Here is a 19,075-nt window from a genome sequence, read left to right as displayed (position 1 = left end):
CAGTCAAATCACGTGTATATATATTCTTCAGAGATCCTAGAAAGTAACCAAACTTCACTATATCATTAGGGGTGTAGTGTATCCTATAGGACACCAAATTTGGTCAGAGAGCGATGCCTTCCCGGCACGCCGATGACGCGGCCGGTCATCACTTGGTCGACTCTAATAAGCACCAATTGGGGTCAAACAAGACTAGCTAGATAGCCAATGCGCTGGGCTTTACGAGAATGTCCAGAATCCCCGTTTCTGTTGCAAAATGTAGCACTAGTTTTGAGGCACTAGTTTTGGGCAGTCTACAGGGATGACCTATGGACTTCTGAGAAAACTGGTGAGTGCTGTAGCTATAGAGTCAATAGTCTTTAGACATAGTTTCAGGCTTTTATTTTGAAAAATGAGCGTGAAGGATCACATTGCGTAAGTTGATAGGTGGGGGCTCTCAGAGTGAGTTTTTGCGCAACTGAGTAAAGCCGCCATTGTTCCTCCCGCTGTTATTGAAAAACCTACACACTCGGTTAATATATTATCGAATATATATTTCAAAAAACAACATGATGATTGATTATAAAAAAACAGTTTCTGTGGACATTATAGATATTATTTGGAATATACGTCTGCGTTGTCGTGACTGCTCTTTCCTGTGGACAAACAAACGTCGGTATTTTGGGTATAAAAATAATCTTTATGGAACAAAAGGAACATTTGATGTGTAAATGGGAATCTCATGAGTGAAAACATCTGAAGATCATCAAAGGTAAACTATTTTTTGGATTGCTTTTCTGATTTTCGTGACCTGGTTACTTGATGCTTAGTGTACATAATGTTATGTTATGCTATCGATAAACTTACACAAACGCTTGGATTGCTTTCGCTGTAAAGCATCATTTCAAAATCTGAGACGACAGGTGGATTAAAAGGCTAAACTGTGTTTTCCTATATTGCACTTGTGATTACATGAATATGAATAATTTTTTGTAATATTATTTGACTGTGGCGCTATGCTATTCAGCGGTTGCTGATGACAATTATATAACCAAAAAAAAAATTACAAATCAAATAATATTTTATATGATTAATTTCAAACGGCATTAGCACGAGAAGAACTTACCAGTCCAAAACGATGTCCTCTCCGTTCAAAAAAATATTCCTCCATTTGGGAATCGCTAAATGAATCGTCCTCCAAAAATCTGTCTCACTTTCACGATCAATTTCTTCTAAAATTGTGTGCACATCTGTATATCTAGACTTAGCTTTCCCTGACTTAGTCACCATACTGATTGTTATATAAACAGCTGAAGATGCGCTTTACCAAAACAATGCTGTGTGTAACATGCGTGGCTCCTTCCGGTATGAAACTTCAATGGCGAATGACCCTCTTTACGCCGGAGTTTACTACATGGGTTGGTCTTCCAACACAAACATTACATATTGCTGTTTACCTCAGCTTATTGGCTATCTACCCAGCTAGATTTCAAGACGATCAGTGGTCATTGGGTTAAAAATAGTAAATCAACGAAACAGCGGTCATATCATTGGTGCACAATGTCATTACTTGTCTTCAAATCGGTTTCTTTCAGTCACTACGTCCCACAAAATGACCCATCAGGTTTGATTGTTACAAACAAACCAGTTGACTGCAATGAAACATGACTGGAAAAATCACGTTTAGTGTGTGTATTTACATCGAATGTGTCGTCGAAAATGGAATGAGACAGAATTCACGACACAAGCGGTTCACAAAATGTTTCGTGTTAGGCTATAAAAATGGATTTTAATCACACAAAAGACCATTCATTGTGTAACAATGAGCATTGGGATTGCAAACAGAGGAAGGTTGTCAAAGGTAAACGATTTATTTTATAGCAATTTGTGATGTTACGCCTGTGCTAGTTGAAATAGTTATTTTTTAAATGGGGCTTTGTTCTCAGATAGTCTCATCGTATTCTTTCGCAGTAAATCCTTTTTGACAACGCAGTTGGATTAACAAGATTCTAGGCTTTCAAAACATGTGAGACACTTGTATTTTCATGAATGTTTAATATGACTATTTATGTAGCGATCACCGTATGTTGTCAAATTTAATTCCGCTAACGGGTTCGGTGCGCAGAGGGGACAGGAAAGGGGCTGAGCTGTACCCAAGGAAAGAAACAATAAGCATCCAAAACACCCCTAAGCTAGACTAGCCTATTTCAACAACAGCTAACTAACCAAAAATACAGTGGGTGGTCCACCCAGTTCTAACTAGTGTTAAGTTTACCTACGAGTAGCGTATGCCCATGGGCGCCTTGTCTTGGTTCCCCCTTTTCCCACCAGCAAACAAACACCGTAACCAAAAACAATACTCACAGGTGGGGACAAAGTGATATGGAGGTGCTCAAACAAAAGATGGCTCAATACATAAAGAGAGATAGAGCCATAACGATCTATAGAGATATGGCATTTACAGAGAGATTAAGCTCTAGAGCAAACAACTGACAGGGTTTTTAAACCAAGGGAAAGGAATTGTGATTGGGTAGGAAACAGGAGGTGTGTCTTCTGATTGATGATTGATTGGTGACTAATTGGGGAGTGATGATTTTCACCTGTGAGGGGAGAAGGAGAGAAAAGAACACAGGATATATACACACACACCCACATACCTGTATCCGTAACACTCTACAGGGCTCCGCTCTACAGCGTGACCATTCTGGACTTCCTCCAGATGGTACCTAAGGGCGGTATTATGCTGCATTGCAGAGTCCACTTGAGCACTTAGAGTAATGATTTTGGACACCTGTCGCACTTGCTCCTTTCGGTCTCAAACTTATGTCATGGTTTACAGATAGAGGTCTTGAGTACGGAGTGTCACGAACCGGCTCAAAGCCCGTAACAAAAGGGAGACAACGTGGAGATAAGGAGTAACAAAACATATATTTATTAAATAAAGTAAACTAAGTGCAATATACAATGGTGTGTGTAATCAGTAGTGTAAGTGAGTGTTTTGCATGCATGAATGTGATAATGCAGGGTGTTGAATGGTGCCAAAGCAGACAACCAAAAACCACCAAGATACACAACAAAATCTGTAAAGGTGTCTGCATGGAGAGAGTCTCTTCCATGAATGGGCAAGTGGTGTATTTATCCTGGGACACACCGGGCCCAGGTGTTTCCTATGTAGCTGACAACCCTCCCAACTCCGCCCACCGGCATCCTAATAAGGAAACAAAAACAAAGAGAGAATACGGCAGACAGAGTAGGAGGGTCGTCACAGGAGCGAGAGATTCAGTGATGAGATTTCTTCCTCTTGCTTAGAAATCAAGATTTCCATCTTCATCACCTGAGTTCTCTCATCCTTACTTTGGTCAGCGACTTCAATGAGTTCTGCTGATTTGCTTAGTCATTGTGTTCATCAATTGATTTTCTTTGGTCTGCAGAATTTTGAGTAGAACCGTGCTACTCTGAGTAACGTTCAACAAAACTGCCTGCATGTTATCAAATTGTGCGCTCCTGTTTGTAGATAACTCAACAGATTTATCTAGTTTGGAGTGGACAACATCGTATTTAGTTTTGGCTAAATCGAGTTGTTCCTGGAGACAACGATTTTGTTGAAGAGTTTGTGCTCGTTCATCGTCATAAGTATTTGCAATTACTTTTAATTGTTCAGATTTCAAACGCAGTTCCTCGACTAGCAGAATGTTTTAATTTCCAGCTTTTGTCAGTAGTTGCTCAGTTCTCTCCACCTGTCCCCTCATGTTAGCCATGTCTGGCACGTGCTTCAGCTGTGCACTGTGGTATTGGACCGATGCCACATTTTTATGGCGATACATCGGTGCAAAAGTGGGGAGAACCGTCACAAAGCCTGTGTTTGATGGTTGATTTTGGAGAGCGTTCGCAATTTCGGCTGTTTTTTCGCTGATGGTATAATTAGGGTTGGTATCGCTGCTGAGGTCAGAGATCAATCCTTTTATGGGTGGAGGTTCACTAATTAGCGGAGGAGTGGTGACCACCTATTTTGATAGTTTGCTAACTCAACGGCTAGGAGCTATCACTTCTGTAGTGAATAAGAGTTCAAAGTTCATACCATTTGCAACCAAAGCTCACGCTGATGTTGGCTACGTTCTGTAGTTATTATCTGAACCATTCTGACATCAGACCGTCGTCCTCACATCCTCGGAACAGGAAGTTCTATTGTCATCAAGGGCTTATATAGGAAGGGAGAGGAGGGCGTGTTTGAAAAGTTTTATAGCTCATGTCCCTTCACAGGGCGGGCCACTGATTGAGCAGCCCTGTCTTGTGAAAATCCAAATCTCTCATTTTAGAAGCTAAAATCACATTTCATCCCATCACAAATAATTTCATATTCAAACATTTAAATTGAACAACAATTCCATGTGAATCCGATAACTCTGATGTGTAGACTTTCCACTGTAGAGTTTATGTCATCTTATCATTGATGAGAATGTCTCAGATGACAACCGAACTGATATCATATTCATTAAGTACCACCGCATATGTTCAATTGTTCGGATTACCAGAATATAGTTAATTTCCCCCCACCTCAGTGTTCTCTATGTTAACCAAGGGTGTTGCACATGTAACCTCAGTAGGGTAGAGAGAGGAAAAAGGGGGAAGAGGTATTTATGACTGTCATAAACCTTTTTCGTGTAAAGAAGAAGATTTATGTTTTCCGTGGGAGATCATCATTGATTGTGGAGTGTTTGAGTTGAAAGAAATCTCTCAATAGAGAACCTACTCCTGACTCATTTATTCCACCTTTCCCCTTTAGAGTAACACCAAATTACTTGGTCCGCTCACAATAAGTACATTATTTTCTTCAGGAATGTAGTGAAGTAATAGTTGGCAAAAATATAAATAGTCACGTAAAGTACAGATACCCCCAAAAACTACATAAGTACAGTGGTGGAAAAAGTACCCAACTGTCATACTTGAGTAAAAGTAAAGATACCTTATTAGAAAATGATTCAAGTAAAAGTGAGTCACCCAGGAAATGACTACTTGAGTAAAAGTCTAAAAGCATTTGGTTTTAAATATACCTAAGTATCAAGAGTAAAAGTATGAATAATTAAAAATTCATTGTATTAATAAGCAAACCAGACGGTACAATTTTCTTGTTTTTTTTTTATTTCCGGATAGCAAGGGGCATGCTCCAACAGTCAGACATTATTTACAAACAATGAATTTGTGTTTAGTGAGTGCACCAGATCAGAGGCAGTAAGAATGACCATGCAGGTTCAGTTGATAAGTGTGTGAATTGGACCATTTTCTGTCCTGCTAAGCATTTAAAACGTAACTTTTGGATGTCAGGGAAAATGTAGTAAAAATGTAATTAGTTTCTTTAGGAATGAAGTAAAAGTAAAATTTGTCAAAAATAGAAATCGTACAGAAACCCCCAAAAACTACTTTAGTACTTCAAAATATTTTTACTTAAGTAGAAATACTTTAAAGTACTACTTAAGCAGTGGTGTAAAGTACTTAAGTAAAAAATATTTTACACTTTACACCGCTGAAGGGAAGTCCTTTGTAAAAGGCTTATTTGTTTTGGTTTTCACATCTTGCGTATGCTGTTGACTGTCCAAGTTGTGCTTCGTTTAATATCCTAATGATCTATGACCTCTATCAATAAGTGAATTAGGCCATTACATAGAACACTGTATCTGATAAATTGCTCCATATCAGTGTGAGAGTGCTTTGTACTAGGACATCAATAACAGAACAGGAACAATGATTAGTAAGGAAACAGGAATAAATACATTTTTTACAAAAATTATTAAAAATAAATCAATACCACCAACGCAATTTGCAACAAAAACATTGTTACACAGGAGCTAATCCTGGCCTACGTGAAAAGTAGGGCCGAGCACATTGACGTGGCTGTAGTGAAGCAGGTCGAGAGCTTCAAGTTCCTTGGTGTCCACATCACCTACGATCTATCATGGTCCAAACACACCAAGACAGTCGTGAAGAGGGCACGACAAAACCTTTTCCCCCTCAGGAGACTGAAAAGATTTGGCATGGGTCCCCAGATCCTCAAAAGGTTCTACAGCTGCACCATCAAGAGCATCCTGCCAGTTGCATCACCGCCTGGTATGGCAACTGCTCGGCATCTGACAGTAAGGCGCTACAGAGGGTAATGCATACGGCCCAGTACATCACTGGGGCCAAGCTTCCTTCCATCCAGGACCTATATAATAGGCAGTGTCAGAGGAAAACGTACCAGAGCACCAAGTCTAGGACCAAAAGGCAACAGCTTCTTCCCCCAAGCCATAAGACTGCTGAACAATTAATCAAATGGCCATTGACCCCCCCCCCCCCCCCCCATTTGTTTTGCAGATAGCTGCTACTCGCTGTTTATTATCTATGCATTGTGACTTCACCCTTACCTACATGTACAAATTACCTCTAACCTGTACCCCCACACACTGACTCGGTACCCCCTGTATATAGCCTCGTTATTGTTATGTTATTGTGTTACTTTGTATTATTTTTTACTATAGTTTATTTGTTAAGTATTTTTCTTAACTCTTCTTGAACTGCATTGTTGGTTAAGGGCTCGTAAGTATGCATTTCACAGTAAGGTCTATACTTGTATTCGGCGCATGTGACAAATAAAGTTTGATTTGATTGATTTGATTTGACAAATCATTTCTTGTCTAACGTTTTTATTTTGAAGTCGACCACAAACATTTCCTTCCCAATCGTCACACAGCTAGCAATGAGAAAGCGTCCCAGAAGCAGCCGGAACTGATTGAATCGGCTCAGAATCGGGTGTTGGACTCGTCCGGGAATTAAAATGAATGATTGCCCAGAATTGGCCCAAGTACATCGGGCCGTTTCCGTTTACTGGAATTCAGCTGATTTTGCCGGCATCTTACCAGAATCCCACCAGAAGCGGCCCGATGCAAAGTTAAATAAATGTATTCAAAATTACACGATTTAGTAATTATAAATATTACTACTATACATTTTATACATATAAATTATACCGATCCACAAAAAAAACATTTTGTGTCAAAGGAAACACCATACACTTGATGGGACAAGGACATCCCGGCTGGCCAAACCCTCCCCTAACTCGGACGACGCCGGGCCAGTTTTTCGTCGTCTCATGGATCTCCCGGTCACGACCGGCACGGGTCTCGAACCAGCATCTGTGATGCAGTGTCTTAGACCGCTCCGCCACTCAAGAGGCTCCATCCACAAAGTTTTTAATGCTTATCAATTTCCTTGCACAAAGTATCAAAATATTAAAATACTACACAGGACATTTAAATGTTAATTGTATTTTTTGATCACAGAAACAATGAGAAAATATGGAAAATAAATAATGAAATGTTAATTATATAAAGCAGCCCATGTAATCATCCACTGTGCAAGTTGGGCAGGATTGTTCTGAGCTTAGCGGGTGGTGTGGGATTCCTGAGGCATTGTAGTTACACAAGTGAACAATTTTAAGAAAATGATTAATCAATAACGTGTTGTGAATCGTTTACTTTAATAATAATGCCAGCTGTCAAATATAGATAGATCCATCATTGTCCAAACATCCACAGAAATACAAAACTTGTGTCCGTTGAAAAGATACCGCCTACTGTACGTCAGTTCCCTTTCTACACTTATACTACACTTATTCTATTCTCAATATGGGGAGGTACAGTGGGGCAAAAAAGTATTTAGTCAGCCACAATTGTGCAAGTTCTCCCACTTAAAAAGATGAAAGATGCCTGTAATTTTCATCATAGGTACACTTCAACTATGACAGACAAAATTAGAAAAAAAATCCAGAAAATCACATTGTAGGATTTTTTATGAATTTATTTGCAAATTATGGTGGAAAATTAGTATTTGGTCACCTACAAACAAGCAAGATTTCTGGCTCTCACAGACTTGTAACTTCTTCTTTAAGAGGCTCCTCTGTCCTCCACTCGTTACCTGTATTTATGGCACCTGTTTGAAGTTGTTATCAGTATAAAAGGCACCTGTCCACAACCTCAAACAGTCACACTCCAAACTCCACTATGGACAAGACCAAAGAGCTGTCAAAGGACACCAGAAACAAAATTGTAGACCTGCACCCGGCTGGGAAGACTGAATGTGCAATAGGTAAGCAGCTTGGTTTGAAGAAATCAACTGTGGGAGCAAGTATTAGGAAATGGAAGACATAAAAGACCACTGATAATCTCCCTCGATCTGGGGCTTCACGCAAGATCTCATCCTGTGGGGTCAAAATGATCACGGTGAGCAAAAATCCCAGAACCACATGGGGGGGCCTAGTGAATGACCTGCAGAGAGCTGGGACCAAAGTAACAAAGCCTACCATCAGTAACACACTACGGCGCCAGGGACTCAAATCCTGCAGTGCCAGACGTGTCCCCCTGCTTAAGCCAGTACATGTCCAGGCCCGTCTGAAGTTTGCTAGAGAGCATTTGGATGATCCAGAAGAAGATTGGGAGAATGCCATATGGTCAGATGAAACCAAAATATAACTTTTTGGTAAAAACTCAACTCGTCGTGTTTGGAGGACAAAGAATGCTGAGTTGCATCCAAAGAACACCATACCTACTGTAAAGCATGGGGGTGGAAACATCATGCTTTGGGGCTGTTTTTCTGCAAAGGGACCAGGACGACTGATCCGTGTAAAGGAAAGAATGAATGGGGCCATGTATCGTGAGATTTTGAGTGAAAACCTCCTTCCATCAGCAAGGGCATTGAAGATGAAACGTGGCTGGGTCTTTCAGCATGACAATGATCCCAAACACACCGCCCGGGCAATGAAGGAGTGGCTTCGTAAGAACAGCCCCAAAACATCACTACTCTAGAGGAGATCTGCATGGAGGAATGGGCCAAAATACCAGCAACAGTGTGTGAAAACCTTGTGAAGACTTACAGAAAACGTTTGACCTCTGTCATTGCCAACAAAGGGTAATAAACAAAGTATTGAGATAAACTTTTGTTATTGACCAGATACTTATTTTCCACCATAATTTGCAAATAAATTCACTAAAAATCCTACAATGTGATTTTCTGGATTTTTTTTCTCATTTTGTCTGTCATAGTTGAAGTGTACAAATGATGAAAATTACAGGCCTCTCTCATCTTTTTAAGTGGGAGAACTTGCACAATTGGTGGCTAACTAAATACTTTTTTTGCCCCACTGTATGTAGCCTAGTGGTTAGAGCGTTGGGCCAGTAACCAATATGTTGCTGAATCAAATCCCTGTGCTGACAGAAATCTGTCGTTCTACCCCTGAGCAGAATGACAGTTAACCCACTTCCCCGGGCACTGTCGATTAAGGCCCCTCTCTGATTCAGAGGGGTTGGGGTAAATGTGGAAGACACATTTCAGTTGAACAAATGACTAAGTATCCCCCTTTGCCAATACAGTATCAGGCACTTGTAATAACAGAATGTTGTTTGTATGCTTCCAAAAGTTGTTTTATTTAACTAGGCAAGTCCGTTAAGAACAGATTCTTATTTACAATGTCGGCCTACTGGGGAACAGTGGGTTAACTGCCTTGTTCAGGGGCAGAACAACAGATTCTTACCTCGTCAGCTCGGGGATTCAATCCAGCAACCTTTCGTTTACTGGCCCAATGCTCTAACCACTAGGTTACCTGCCATCCCATGTCTCTACTTGGTTTATGTAATAATAGTATTACTTTCATACTATAAATGTTAAAATGTGTGGCTACAGCTGAAGTACTGAAGAGAAAAGAATGACAGATTCTGAGTTGGCACCCGAGTGGTGCAGCGGTATCACATCCAGCCTTGATTGGAAGTCCTATAGGGCAGCGCATAATTTGCCCAGCGTCATCTGGGTTTGGCTGGGGTAGGCTGTCATTGTAAATAAGAACTTTCTTGCCTGGTTAAATAAAATATGAATTCATGAAATCCATTGTTTATGGTGATCTGCAGTGGAAATTATTGTGAAATATGGCTTATTTGTGGTCCGGTGGGTTTATGAACAATAATCTACATATACTTTATAAACATATACATATACTCAATAATATTTACCTCAATTACTTAACAACAATCGCCAGAATGAGCTAAATCCATACACATGCAAAAATCAAAGATGCATTTTATTTTATTCGCGTTTGATATAGAATCAATATCATATATATTTTTTAATATGCATGTTTTCATTTATTAAATAGAAAGAAGTGATACTGACTTAAAGCAATACATCATATAAACTTTGATCATTTCTATGTACATACACAGAAGAAGCAATCAATCCCATAATTTACATCTTAAAATTAGTCTGTATTTACAACAACAAAAACAACTTTCAGACATCACACCTGTTTGAAAAAAAGACTGGAAAAGCAAACCTCAGCAGGCAACTGATTTCAACAGGACAGATGGCTAAAGAGAACCTTGCGAATTACTACATCTCAAGTTAGGTTCATGTATTCCGTGCCACATAATATATATCTGATGAGGCAGAAATCTGTGTACTAAAATTATTTCCCTGTAATAACAAGGATCGTAAGTGTCCACGTTTTGGGAGGGGACATGAAGTCCAGCAGTCCTGACTCCGAAATGGGACTCTGGCCCAAGACCAGCCTTTTCCAGACACATTCCCATGTAGACATCATCAATTGGCAAAATGGGAATGGTATGGGTCATTTTGTAAATAACCATAGCTGTGTTTCCAGAGAGCAGGAAGCCCCCTCCCCCACAGTAAGGGGGATATGAGTCTGACTCTTGAACCTGGACTGGGACATAGTATTTGCTCCCTGACTCTCTAATGGGTCCTACATAGCGGATTAGATGACCTGCAAAAAGGTGCTTGTCACCATTATTGTCTTTTAGACTCTGAAGGTAGTCCACCATGTTATCTGTGTTGGCGAAGATATCATCGTCACAGTTGAGGAGAAATCGGGCCTGGCGGCAGTTCTTGTCCATCCATTCTAAGAACAAAATCTGCTTCAGGGTGAGGTTGAAGAAGGAGTCGTTGAAGTCCCACTGCAAGATGTCATTATGCTCACGGTTCTCCAGTCGTAGAAGCTTATTTAGCTTGCGCTTCTCAAAGCCTGTGCCTGTTGTTCCCGAGAGAAAAATCCTGTGAATCCAGACTCCATTCTGCAGTCTCTCCTTGGCCCAGGTTTTCCGTAGTACCTCACGGCGGTCGTAATTCGCAGGTGAGCTTTTTATGACCAGCAGAAGAAAGACGTCAGCAGACTTGTGAGGGCCTCCACATTTATCAGGTACATCCAGCAGCATTGGGAAATGGCGGCAGTGACGATAGAAAAGGAAGTCTTGGATGTGAACTGGCAGAGAGGAAAACCCTGACACATTGGCCGCAGACTCATTCCGTTCACAATGGCCCCAGGTAGAAACACCTGCGCTCTCACTGGTTGGTTTCTGAGGTCTGTTTTGATAGGTTGATTCCCTCCTGTTTATCTGGAAATGGTTTGAGGGTTTTTTAGGACGAATGTCCTCTTTAATAAAAATTATGACCAAGCACAGAATGCTGATCACAAGTAAAGCTGTTGACTCAAGCAAACGAGACGACCTTCTCATTTTTGTTGCTCTGTAATGAGAAAAAACAAGGCATTAAAGGTACAAAATGGGCCAGAGATTAAGTGCCCTCTGTAATTACTGGAACAGTGACACATTTTGTTGTTGTTTCGGCTCAGTACTCCAGCACTCTGACTATGAGGTTAAATTGCAGACGGGCAGAAAACTTGTTTAACAACATGCTAGCATCCTGTAGTCACCTCTTCACTGTTGATGTTGAGACTGGTGTTTTGAAGGTACTATTTAATGAAGCTGCCAGTTGAGGACTTGTGAGGTGTCTTGTTTCTCAAACTAGACACTATAATGTAGTTGTCCTCTTGCTCAATTGTGCACTGGGGCCTCCCACTCTTCTTTCTATTCTGGTTAGAGACCGTTTGCGCTGTTCTGTGAAGGGAGTAGTACACATCGTTGTATGTTGTATGCAAGTGTTTGTTTTTACATTTACATCAGCAGACACTTTTATCCAGAGTGACTTAAAGTCAATGCATTCAACTTAGGTAGATAAACCACAACATATCGCAGTTATAGCAATACAAAAAATATTATCTGTGACAGTTATTGTAGTTGAAGTGGTCTGCCGGTTTATTCTGTACGTTAAAAGTATTTTGAACATCATTGCTGCTAGTTTCAAAGCAATTCAAAAATCTAGCATAAGTGCATGTAATAGGAGAAATAACAAATATTTTGTTGCAATCTTCAGTTATTATTATAAACTTCAGGCTATTCTTTCCTATTAAGAGGCGTGAAAAAGTATGCTTGTGATATAATGCTTACTTCATTGAGAATGTATAGAAGTTGAAATTTGGCCATACAATCAATGGCTGAAAAATACGTATTTTCAATATCCGGAAAATAAATATTTTCAATGTATAGAAAATAGTTCATTTTGTATGTCCATATAAGACATATTTACGACTTCCAGAAAATATGTCTTCTAACCTTTCATTCAGCACCTGAGACACACTTGATGTCAACGTCCGGAAAATACGTATAAAAGTCATTTCGCTTAATGGTAATGTTTCGACATACAAAGTGCTGCATACATGCATACTTAGTGCTGTTGAAATAGGTCTGGGATTTACAAGACTAGATGTTGACAGACAAAATAGGTCTACACACCCACTGTTCAAGTACTTGTAGAACTACAATTATTACAAATACATAATAAGCTACTGACCAATTTGAGTGAGTCAGAGTTCCTGTGTTGGTGAAGGTTTTTCCTTCATTGACAATAACAGGATAAGAGTGTCCCAGTAGATCATGCACAATCTGAAAATACGCCCGTTTTAAGACCACCAGAGACTGTGGTAATTCGCTGTTATAATACATTTTAGCAAACAGTGAATTTATAGGTTAACACTTTCTTATAATAACCACATTTGCCTTTGCCACAGTAATAAAACAAACGTCTCATACACGAGTAGCTATTGCGCTGTTAATTCATCAAGTTTTCTCTGGGTAGCCTAAGGATCTGCATGACTTTATTATAATTGTATTGGACCGTCCAAAAGCAGTTTATTTGTTTGTTCGCATGTATAATTTTGAACTGGCACAAATAATGACTTTTTCGAGATTATTAGGCTATTAGATTAATATAAAATATGCCTACAAACGAACAAATATGGAATCTGTATTTCTAGTATGATAAATGTACAGTATAAAACCCATTCATAGTCATAGAAAAGCATATCTCCATATTTCCAGTGCACATTAAAGTCGTTGTCCATTACCTTTTCTGCCTGCGTCCTATTGTCAGAACGGCTGGAACATGTGTTGCCTTTGCTCAGGAAATCATTTTGAAAATACACATGCTCGTGAGCGCTAGGTGTTATAAGTGCACTTGCTCCTGAGCATTGGCCTCTATCTGCCAGTTAGATTTTATGTTGCTGCTTTGAGCGCCTTCGTCAACCAAAGTCCCAACCTTAGACTGTGAGAAATGTTGTGTGTTAATTAAAGGTGATACATCAATTTGTGATAAACTGAATAATGATATACATCAATTAATGATATACTGTGTAACCTTGGTCCGTACAATTGCCCTTATTTTAGCGCCACAAAAACGTAATACTTCCAGATCAACTGTAATGTCAATACCATTGTAAAGGACAATTTCTCCCCTTTCCATCAGAATCAATTACATGACCTAAACGCTGCCCGTTTCTGCATAATTTAAGCAGGCAAAGAGCCCCGTCTGGTCGGGTGGGGAATGTCTTGTTTTGCACACTTTGTACAAAATAATAAAATGCAGTACTATAGGTGTAATATTTGTGTTGTGGAGAAATGACCAGGCAGGAGACGGGAGTACAGTTAGTTTACCGTTTAGTCAAAACTCCGTAACGTAACACTGCCGTAATGCATTACTGCTTAGTAACTGCACAGTAACTAATATAAACCGATGTAGATCCCAGATACTACACTCCTCCCCCATAGTGTTTAACTCCCAGAGAACAAGGTAAATATGTTAGGTAACTACTAATGCAATATCTGAACAATGCATTCTGAAAAACATTTCAACTACTGGGTTGAAGCAGACTTTTCAGAGCCCAGCACAAATCCAGGGGATTATTCTGCCCAGAAGATGTGTCCTAATAACTAACCCAGGTAATGTCCTTTTTCTTTCCTTTTATCGAGGACATATTAAAGTGTTTGTTTTACTGTCCGTTACCTCCTTAACCAGCTCAACTCACGAATAGGATATCTCCGTTCCTCCTGGGCTTCCTGTGGCCATTGTCCGATACGAGCTCCTTGACTAGTCCAAAGGATGCAAATAGGTGTCTGAGAAGATTGATGGTCTTCTCAGCTGTGGTCAGTTGAGTAGGGAACACTTCCATCCACTTGGAATGGACATTGACGACAACAAGGAAATGTTGCTTGTCAATTTTGGCGTAATCCACATGGATGCGTTCCCAAGGTGTAGCAGCCCAGGACCATGGATGAAGAGGTGCAGCAGCAGGCTTGTTGCGAACAGCTTCACAAGGTGAGCAGTGGCCTACATGCTGTTGAATGTCCTGATCCAGTCCAGGCCACCACAGATAACTGCGAGCGAGTGCTTTCATTCGAGTGATCCCTGGATGTCCCTCATGCATGTCAGATAGCAGTCTCCTCTGGAATTTGGGAGGTACCACCACCCTTGATCCCCACAGAACACACCCTTGATCAGTGGACAACTGGTCTTTCTTGTCGATGAATGGACGAAGGTTATCGTCATTTACGAAGGTTGGCCAACCGCCTAATGTTAAGTCCAAGACTTTGGAAAGCACTGGGTCTTTCCTTGTTTCCTCTGCTATGTCAGAAGCAGATATGGGCAGTTCATCAATGAGAGAGATCTGGAAGACTGCTCTATCATCTTCACTGTCGGTGTCACTATTGCATGGTAGTCTTGATAGTGCATCAGCATTTGCGTGATCACTGGATCGTCTGTACTCAATCTCGTAGTTGTAGGCTAACAATATCAGAGCCCAACGTTGCATTCGAACATCAGCAAGGGTTGGTATAGCTGATTTTGGTCCAAGGATGGCCAACAGAGGCTTGTGATCTGTCAGCAGTTGGAACTTCCTTCCGTAGAGGTATTTCTGAAACTTCTTCACTCCGAATATTATGCTCAGGGCTTCCTTCTCAATTTGAGCATAATTTTTCTTACTTGGTGACAGAGTCCGTGATGCAAATGCAATAGGGTGTTCTTCACCTGATGGTAGAACATGTGAGATGACGGCTCCTACTCCGTATGGAGATGCATCACACGCAGGTCTCAGCTTCATCTCTGTGTTATAGTGGGCAAGCCACTTGCTCTTTAGCAGACGCTGTTTGCAAGTCTTGAATGCTTCTTCGCATTGTGGGGACCAATTCCACTTTGTATCGGCCTGCAGCAGTTGGTGAAGCGGATGCATCAATGTGGACAAGTTTGCCACAAACTTGCTTCCACCTTGCTGTTGGTTGGGTGCAGGCCTTGTACATCAATCTTGTATCTGAGATACTCCACGGAGTCCTGGAGGAACTCACACTTGCTGCGTTTCATTCTCACTCCATATTTCTCCAGTCTTGACATCACTTTGTCCAGCACTACAAGGTGCTCTCCAATGGTTGGTGCTGACACGAGGATGTCATCCATGAAGCACACAACATGGTCTATACCGTCCAAGATCTGATCCATTGTTTGTTGGAATATCGCTGGAGCTGTCGTGATTCCATAGGCCAAGCGATTGAATCTGAATAGCCCCTTGTGTGTATTGATGGTCAGATAGTGTTCTGACTCCGGATCCAGCTTCAGTTGCTGATAAGCGAATGCCAGGTCCAGCTTACTGAAAACCTTCCCACCAGCTAGAGTGGCAAACAGATCTTCAGCGTTTGTTAGTGGATATTCCTCTGGTAGTATGCAGCGATTTACTGTGACCTTGTAGTCACCGCACATTCTGACGGTCTTGTCTTTCTTTGGGACTACAACAATCGGAGCGGCCCAGTCGCTCCTCGCTACTTTCGTGATTATGTTATTCTTCTGTAGGCGGTCCAGTTCCTTCTCTACTGCTTCCTTAAGAGCATAGGGAACTGGACGTGGTTTGTGAAAGACAGGCTTGGTTCCTTCTTGCACTCTGACTTTTGCTGTGAAGTCTTATATTTCACCGTAGCCATCTTTGAAAAGTTCTTTGTGCTTCTCCAGCATGTTAGTGAGCGTAGCCTGACTCACTGGTTTGTCATTTCTCAGACTGAAGATTTCTCCCCAGTTCAACTTGATCTTTTGTAGCCAGTTTCTGCCTAGCAAGGCAGAAATTATTTTTCTCCTTTAACAATGACAAGCGGTAGCGTCCACTCCTTCCCCTCATACCGGACTGGTACCTGGATCTGCCCTAACACAGGAATAGTGTCACCAGTGTATGAAGAAAGGCGGATGGACGCGGGCTGAAGAGGGCACTCTTTTTACTGGTTTTCCCGCTAACTCCATGTTGAGATAGATTCCATCTTTTAGTTGTTGAGCTGTGTACACTGTGAACAGTTCCAATACTGTTTCAGTTGTACCTTCCTCGTCTTGTGCTGCGTCTGACACTTTGTGCGCTCTTTTCACCACGTGCATCACTGACCTTGTGAACACCTTTCTGACTTTCTGCATGTCCCGATAGCTCAATAGTATCCCTGTGGGCAAGCTCGAGTCCAAGTGCTATATAACACACCGTTTTACGTCCCTTCTTCCTTTTTTTCCCTTGACAACATTTCTCCACTGAGATCGCCTAATTTCAATGGGTTCAATGACAGTTTATTTTATTTCACCACCAGAGGGCAGTGTCGCTATTCTGGACTCCAATAGTCTTGCTACTTGGCAGCTCCTGAATACTGTACTAGCAGTGCTAGCAGTGCTTAGCCTTCTCTACTGGCGAAAGAAAATAAAAAATAACTGACGAATTACATAATTATTGCTCTACAGTTCGCGGCACCCCAGTGCGCATGTGCATTTCCTATTAGGTGTAGTAACGTAACACTGCCGTAATGCATTACTGCTTAGTAACAGCACAGTAACTAATATAAACCGATGTAGATCCCAGATACTACAATAGGATATTTCTTAACGTAGCTCTTTATTAGCTAGCTATAACTGGCATGTTCACGTATCGCCAACCAGGATCAAACTGACCATGACCATGTGTCCAGCATGGATCTTTGTCAAAATCTCTTCTCTGAGACTGGTAGAAATAATGATTTCCTCTCCTTTGAAAATTATTCCATTGATCTGTGATAGTTCCAGAGTTCTGAGACGCTCTGAGGGCATTTTCTCCTCTCCTCAGGCCATCCATCCTGTATGACTTTCCTCAGCTGTGCGAGTTGCGAGTCCTTTTCTGTTTCTGCTTGGATCTCCTTCAGTTTTGTGTCACTAACTGGTAAGTTGCTATACACAGTGTGCACTTGCATGTCCATGCCTTCACTGAGGCTGCTGTCCTTATAGGTAAGAAACTTCCTGGAGAGTGTGTCTGCGACAGGGATGTCTTTGCCTGGACGGTGAGTGATTGTGAAGTCGTATTTTTGTAGTTGAAGGATCATTCTCTGTAGCCTTGGCAGGGCAGCGGCTAGTGGTTTCATCATAATTGACTCAAGGGGCTTGTGGTCGGATTCCACAATGACTTGTCATCCATAAATGTACTGATGGAAACGTTTACATCCGAACAGAATGGCGTAGAGCTCCTTTTTGATTTGAGCGTAGTTGATTTCTGAGTCTGTGAGAGATTTGGAAGCGTAGCCGATGGGCTTTCCTTCTTGCAGTAGCACTGCACCTAGTCCATACTTCGACGTGTCCACTTGTAGTCTGAGCTCTTTGTTGGGATCGTAGTAGGCAAGGATTTGTCCTGGTTCTCTCGTGATCAAGTCTTTCACATTCTGGAAAGCAATGTCGTGTTGCTTGTCCCAGAGAAACTCACTGCTGCTTTAGCAGTTGGCGCAGGGGTGCATTAGCATTGGAGAGGCTGGGTGCAAACTTGGCTAAGTAGTTGACTATGCCAAGCACTGTTTCCAGCTTTGCACAGTTCTTTGGTGGCTCCATTTCTTTTATGGCTAAAATCTTCTGTGGATCTGGCTTGATTCCAGTCGCTGTGAGAAGATGTCCGAAGTATCTGACCTCTGTAGCACCGACTGTGCTCTTCTCGGGGTTGAGCCGGACTCCTCTCTCACGGGACCTTTACAGCATCGCGCTGAGGTTTTTGTCGTGCTCCTCTTTGGTTCGACCATAGACAAGGATGTCGTCCACAATTGCCACAACTCCGTCGAGGCCTTCGTACACTTCGTCAATCTTTCACTGAAACTGGTCTTGGGCTGAGATAATCCCAAAAGGCAGGTGACGGAACCTGTAGGGTCCAAACAGTGTGTTGAATGTTGTGAGCTTAGATGACTCTTCTGTGAGCTTGATAGCCCAGTAGCATGATCTAGCGTCCATGACACTGAAGCAGTGTGCTCCCGCTAGCTTGTGTGTGATGCCATCTAGAATCGGTAAAGGATAATGGGGGCTTTTGATAGCCTTGTTCAAGTCTCTTGGGTCGAGACATACTCTGAGCTTATCTGTGCGTGGTTTCTCCACCACCACTAACGCGTTTACCCAGTCAGTCGGTTCTGTAACCTTGGTGACTATGTCAGATTGCTCCATGCTCTCCAACTCTTTCTTCAGACAGGCACGGAGAGCAAGGGGAATCTTTCTCGGTGGTTAGACCACAGGGGTTGCGTCTCGTCTGGGTCAAGGTGAATGGTACATTCTCCTGGGAATAATCCTATTCATGTAAAAACATCAGCAAACTCCTCCAGTACCTTGTCTCTACTGGTGCTGTCACTGATAAAACTAGCATGATGAGGTCCATGTCTAAACATGCTTTAAGACCTAGCACTGCAGGTGCTCTAGTGTCAACAACATAAAAGTCCAACATCATGTCACTTTCTTTGTATTTGCATTTGAACATGCATGTGCCTTTTACTGGGAGCTGTCCAACACCATAACCAGTCAGTCTGCACGATGTCAAGCTGTGGTACTTATTCAGAGGAATAATGTTTACTTGTGCATCAGTGTCTAGTTTGAACTTTAGCTTTGT

General features: G+C 41.5%; 1 protein-coding gene across 3 annotated transcripts; it reads right to left on the bottom strand.

Moving 5' to 3' along the window:
- Positions 1-10,060: 10,060 nt before the first annotated feature.
- Positions 10,061-13,388, bottom strand: LOC110496754 (N-acetyllactosaminide beta-1,3-N-acetylglucosaminyltransferase 3). 3 transcript variants are annotated; one of them, XR_016485889.1, is made up of 3 exons: positions 13,253-13,388; positions 11,723-11,906; positions 10,061-11,535 (listed from the first exon to the last, which is right to left on the bottom strand). XR_016485889.1 is itself a non-coding variant. In XM_021572819.3 (2 exons), the coding sequence occupies exon 2, from the start codon at positions 11,523-11,525 to the stop codon at positions 10,365-10,367; it is 1,161 nt and encodes a 386-aa protein (XP_021428494.3). In that variant the 5' UTR covers positions 11,526-11,535; positions 13,253-13,354; the 3' UTR covers positions 10,061-10,364. The 3 variants fall into 3 exon arrangements, 2 of the variants coding, with proteins under 2 accessions (XP_021428494.3, XP_036814371.2); XM_021572819.3 differs by lacking the exon at positions 11,723-11,906 and having other exon boundaries at positions 13,253-13,354; XM_036958476.2 differs by lacking the exon at positions 13,253-13,388 and having other exon boundaries at positions 11,723-11,843.
- Between the last annotated feature and the right edge of the window lie 5,687 nt (positions 13,389-19,075).

Source organism: Oncorhynchus mykiss, chromosome 1 (genome assembly GCF_057628025.1).
Source record: "Oncorhynchus mykiss isolate SJ-2025 chromosome 1, ASM5762802v1, whole genome shotgun sequence".
Lineage (NCBI taxonomy): Eukaryota > Metazoa > Chordata > Actinopteri > Salmoniformes > Salmonidae > Oncorhynchus > Oncorhynchus mykiss.
Note: the sequence above shows the minus strand (reverse complement) of the source record. Positions and strands in the feature narration are given on the sequence as shown.

Excerpts from the sequence above, each read along its gene's own strand:
- LOC110496754 (XM_021572819.3), bottom strand. The coding sequence starts at position 11,525 with ATGAGAAGGTCGTCTCGTTTGCTTGAGTCAACAGCTTTACTTGTGATC.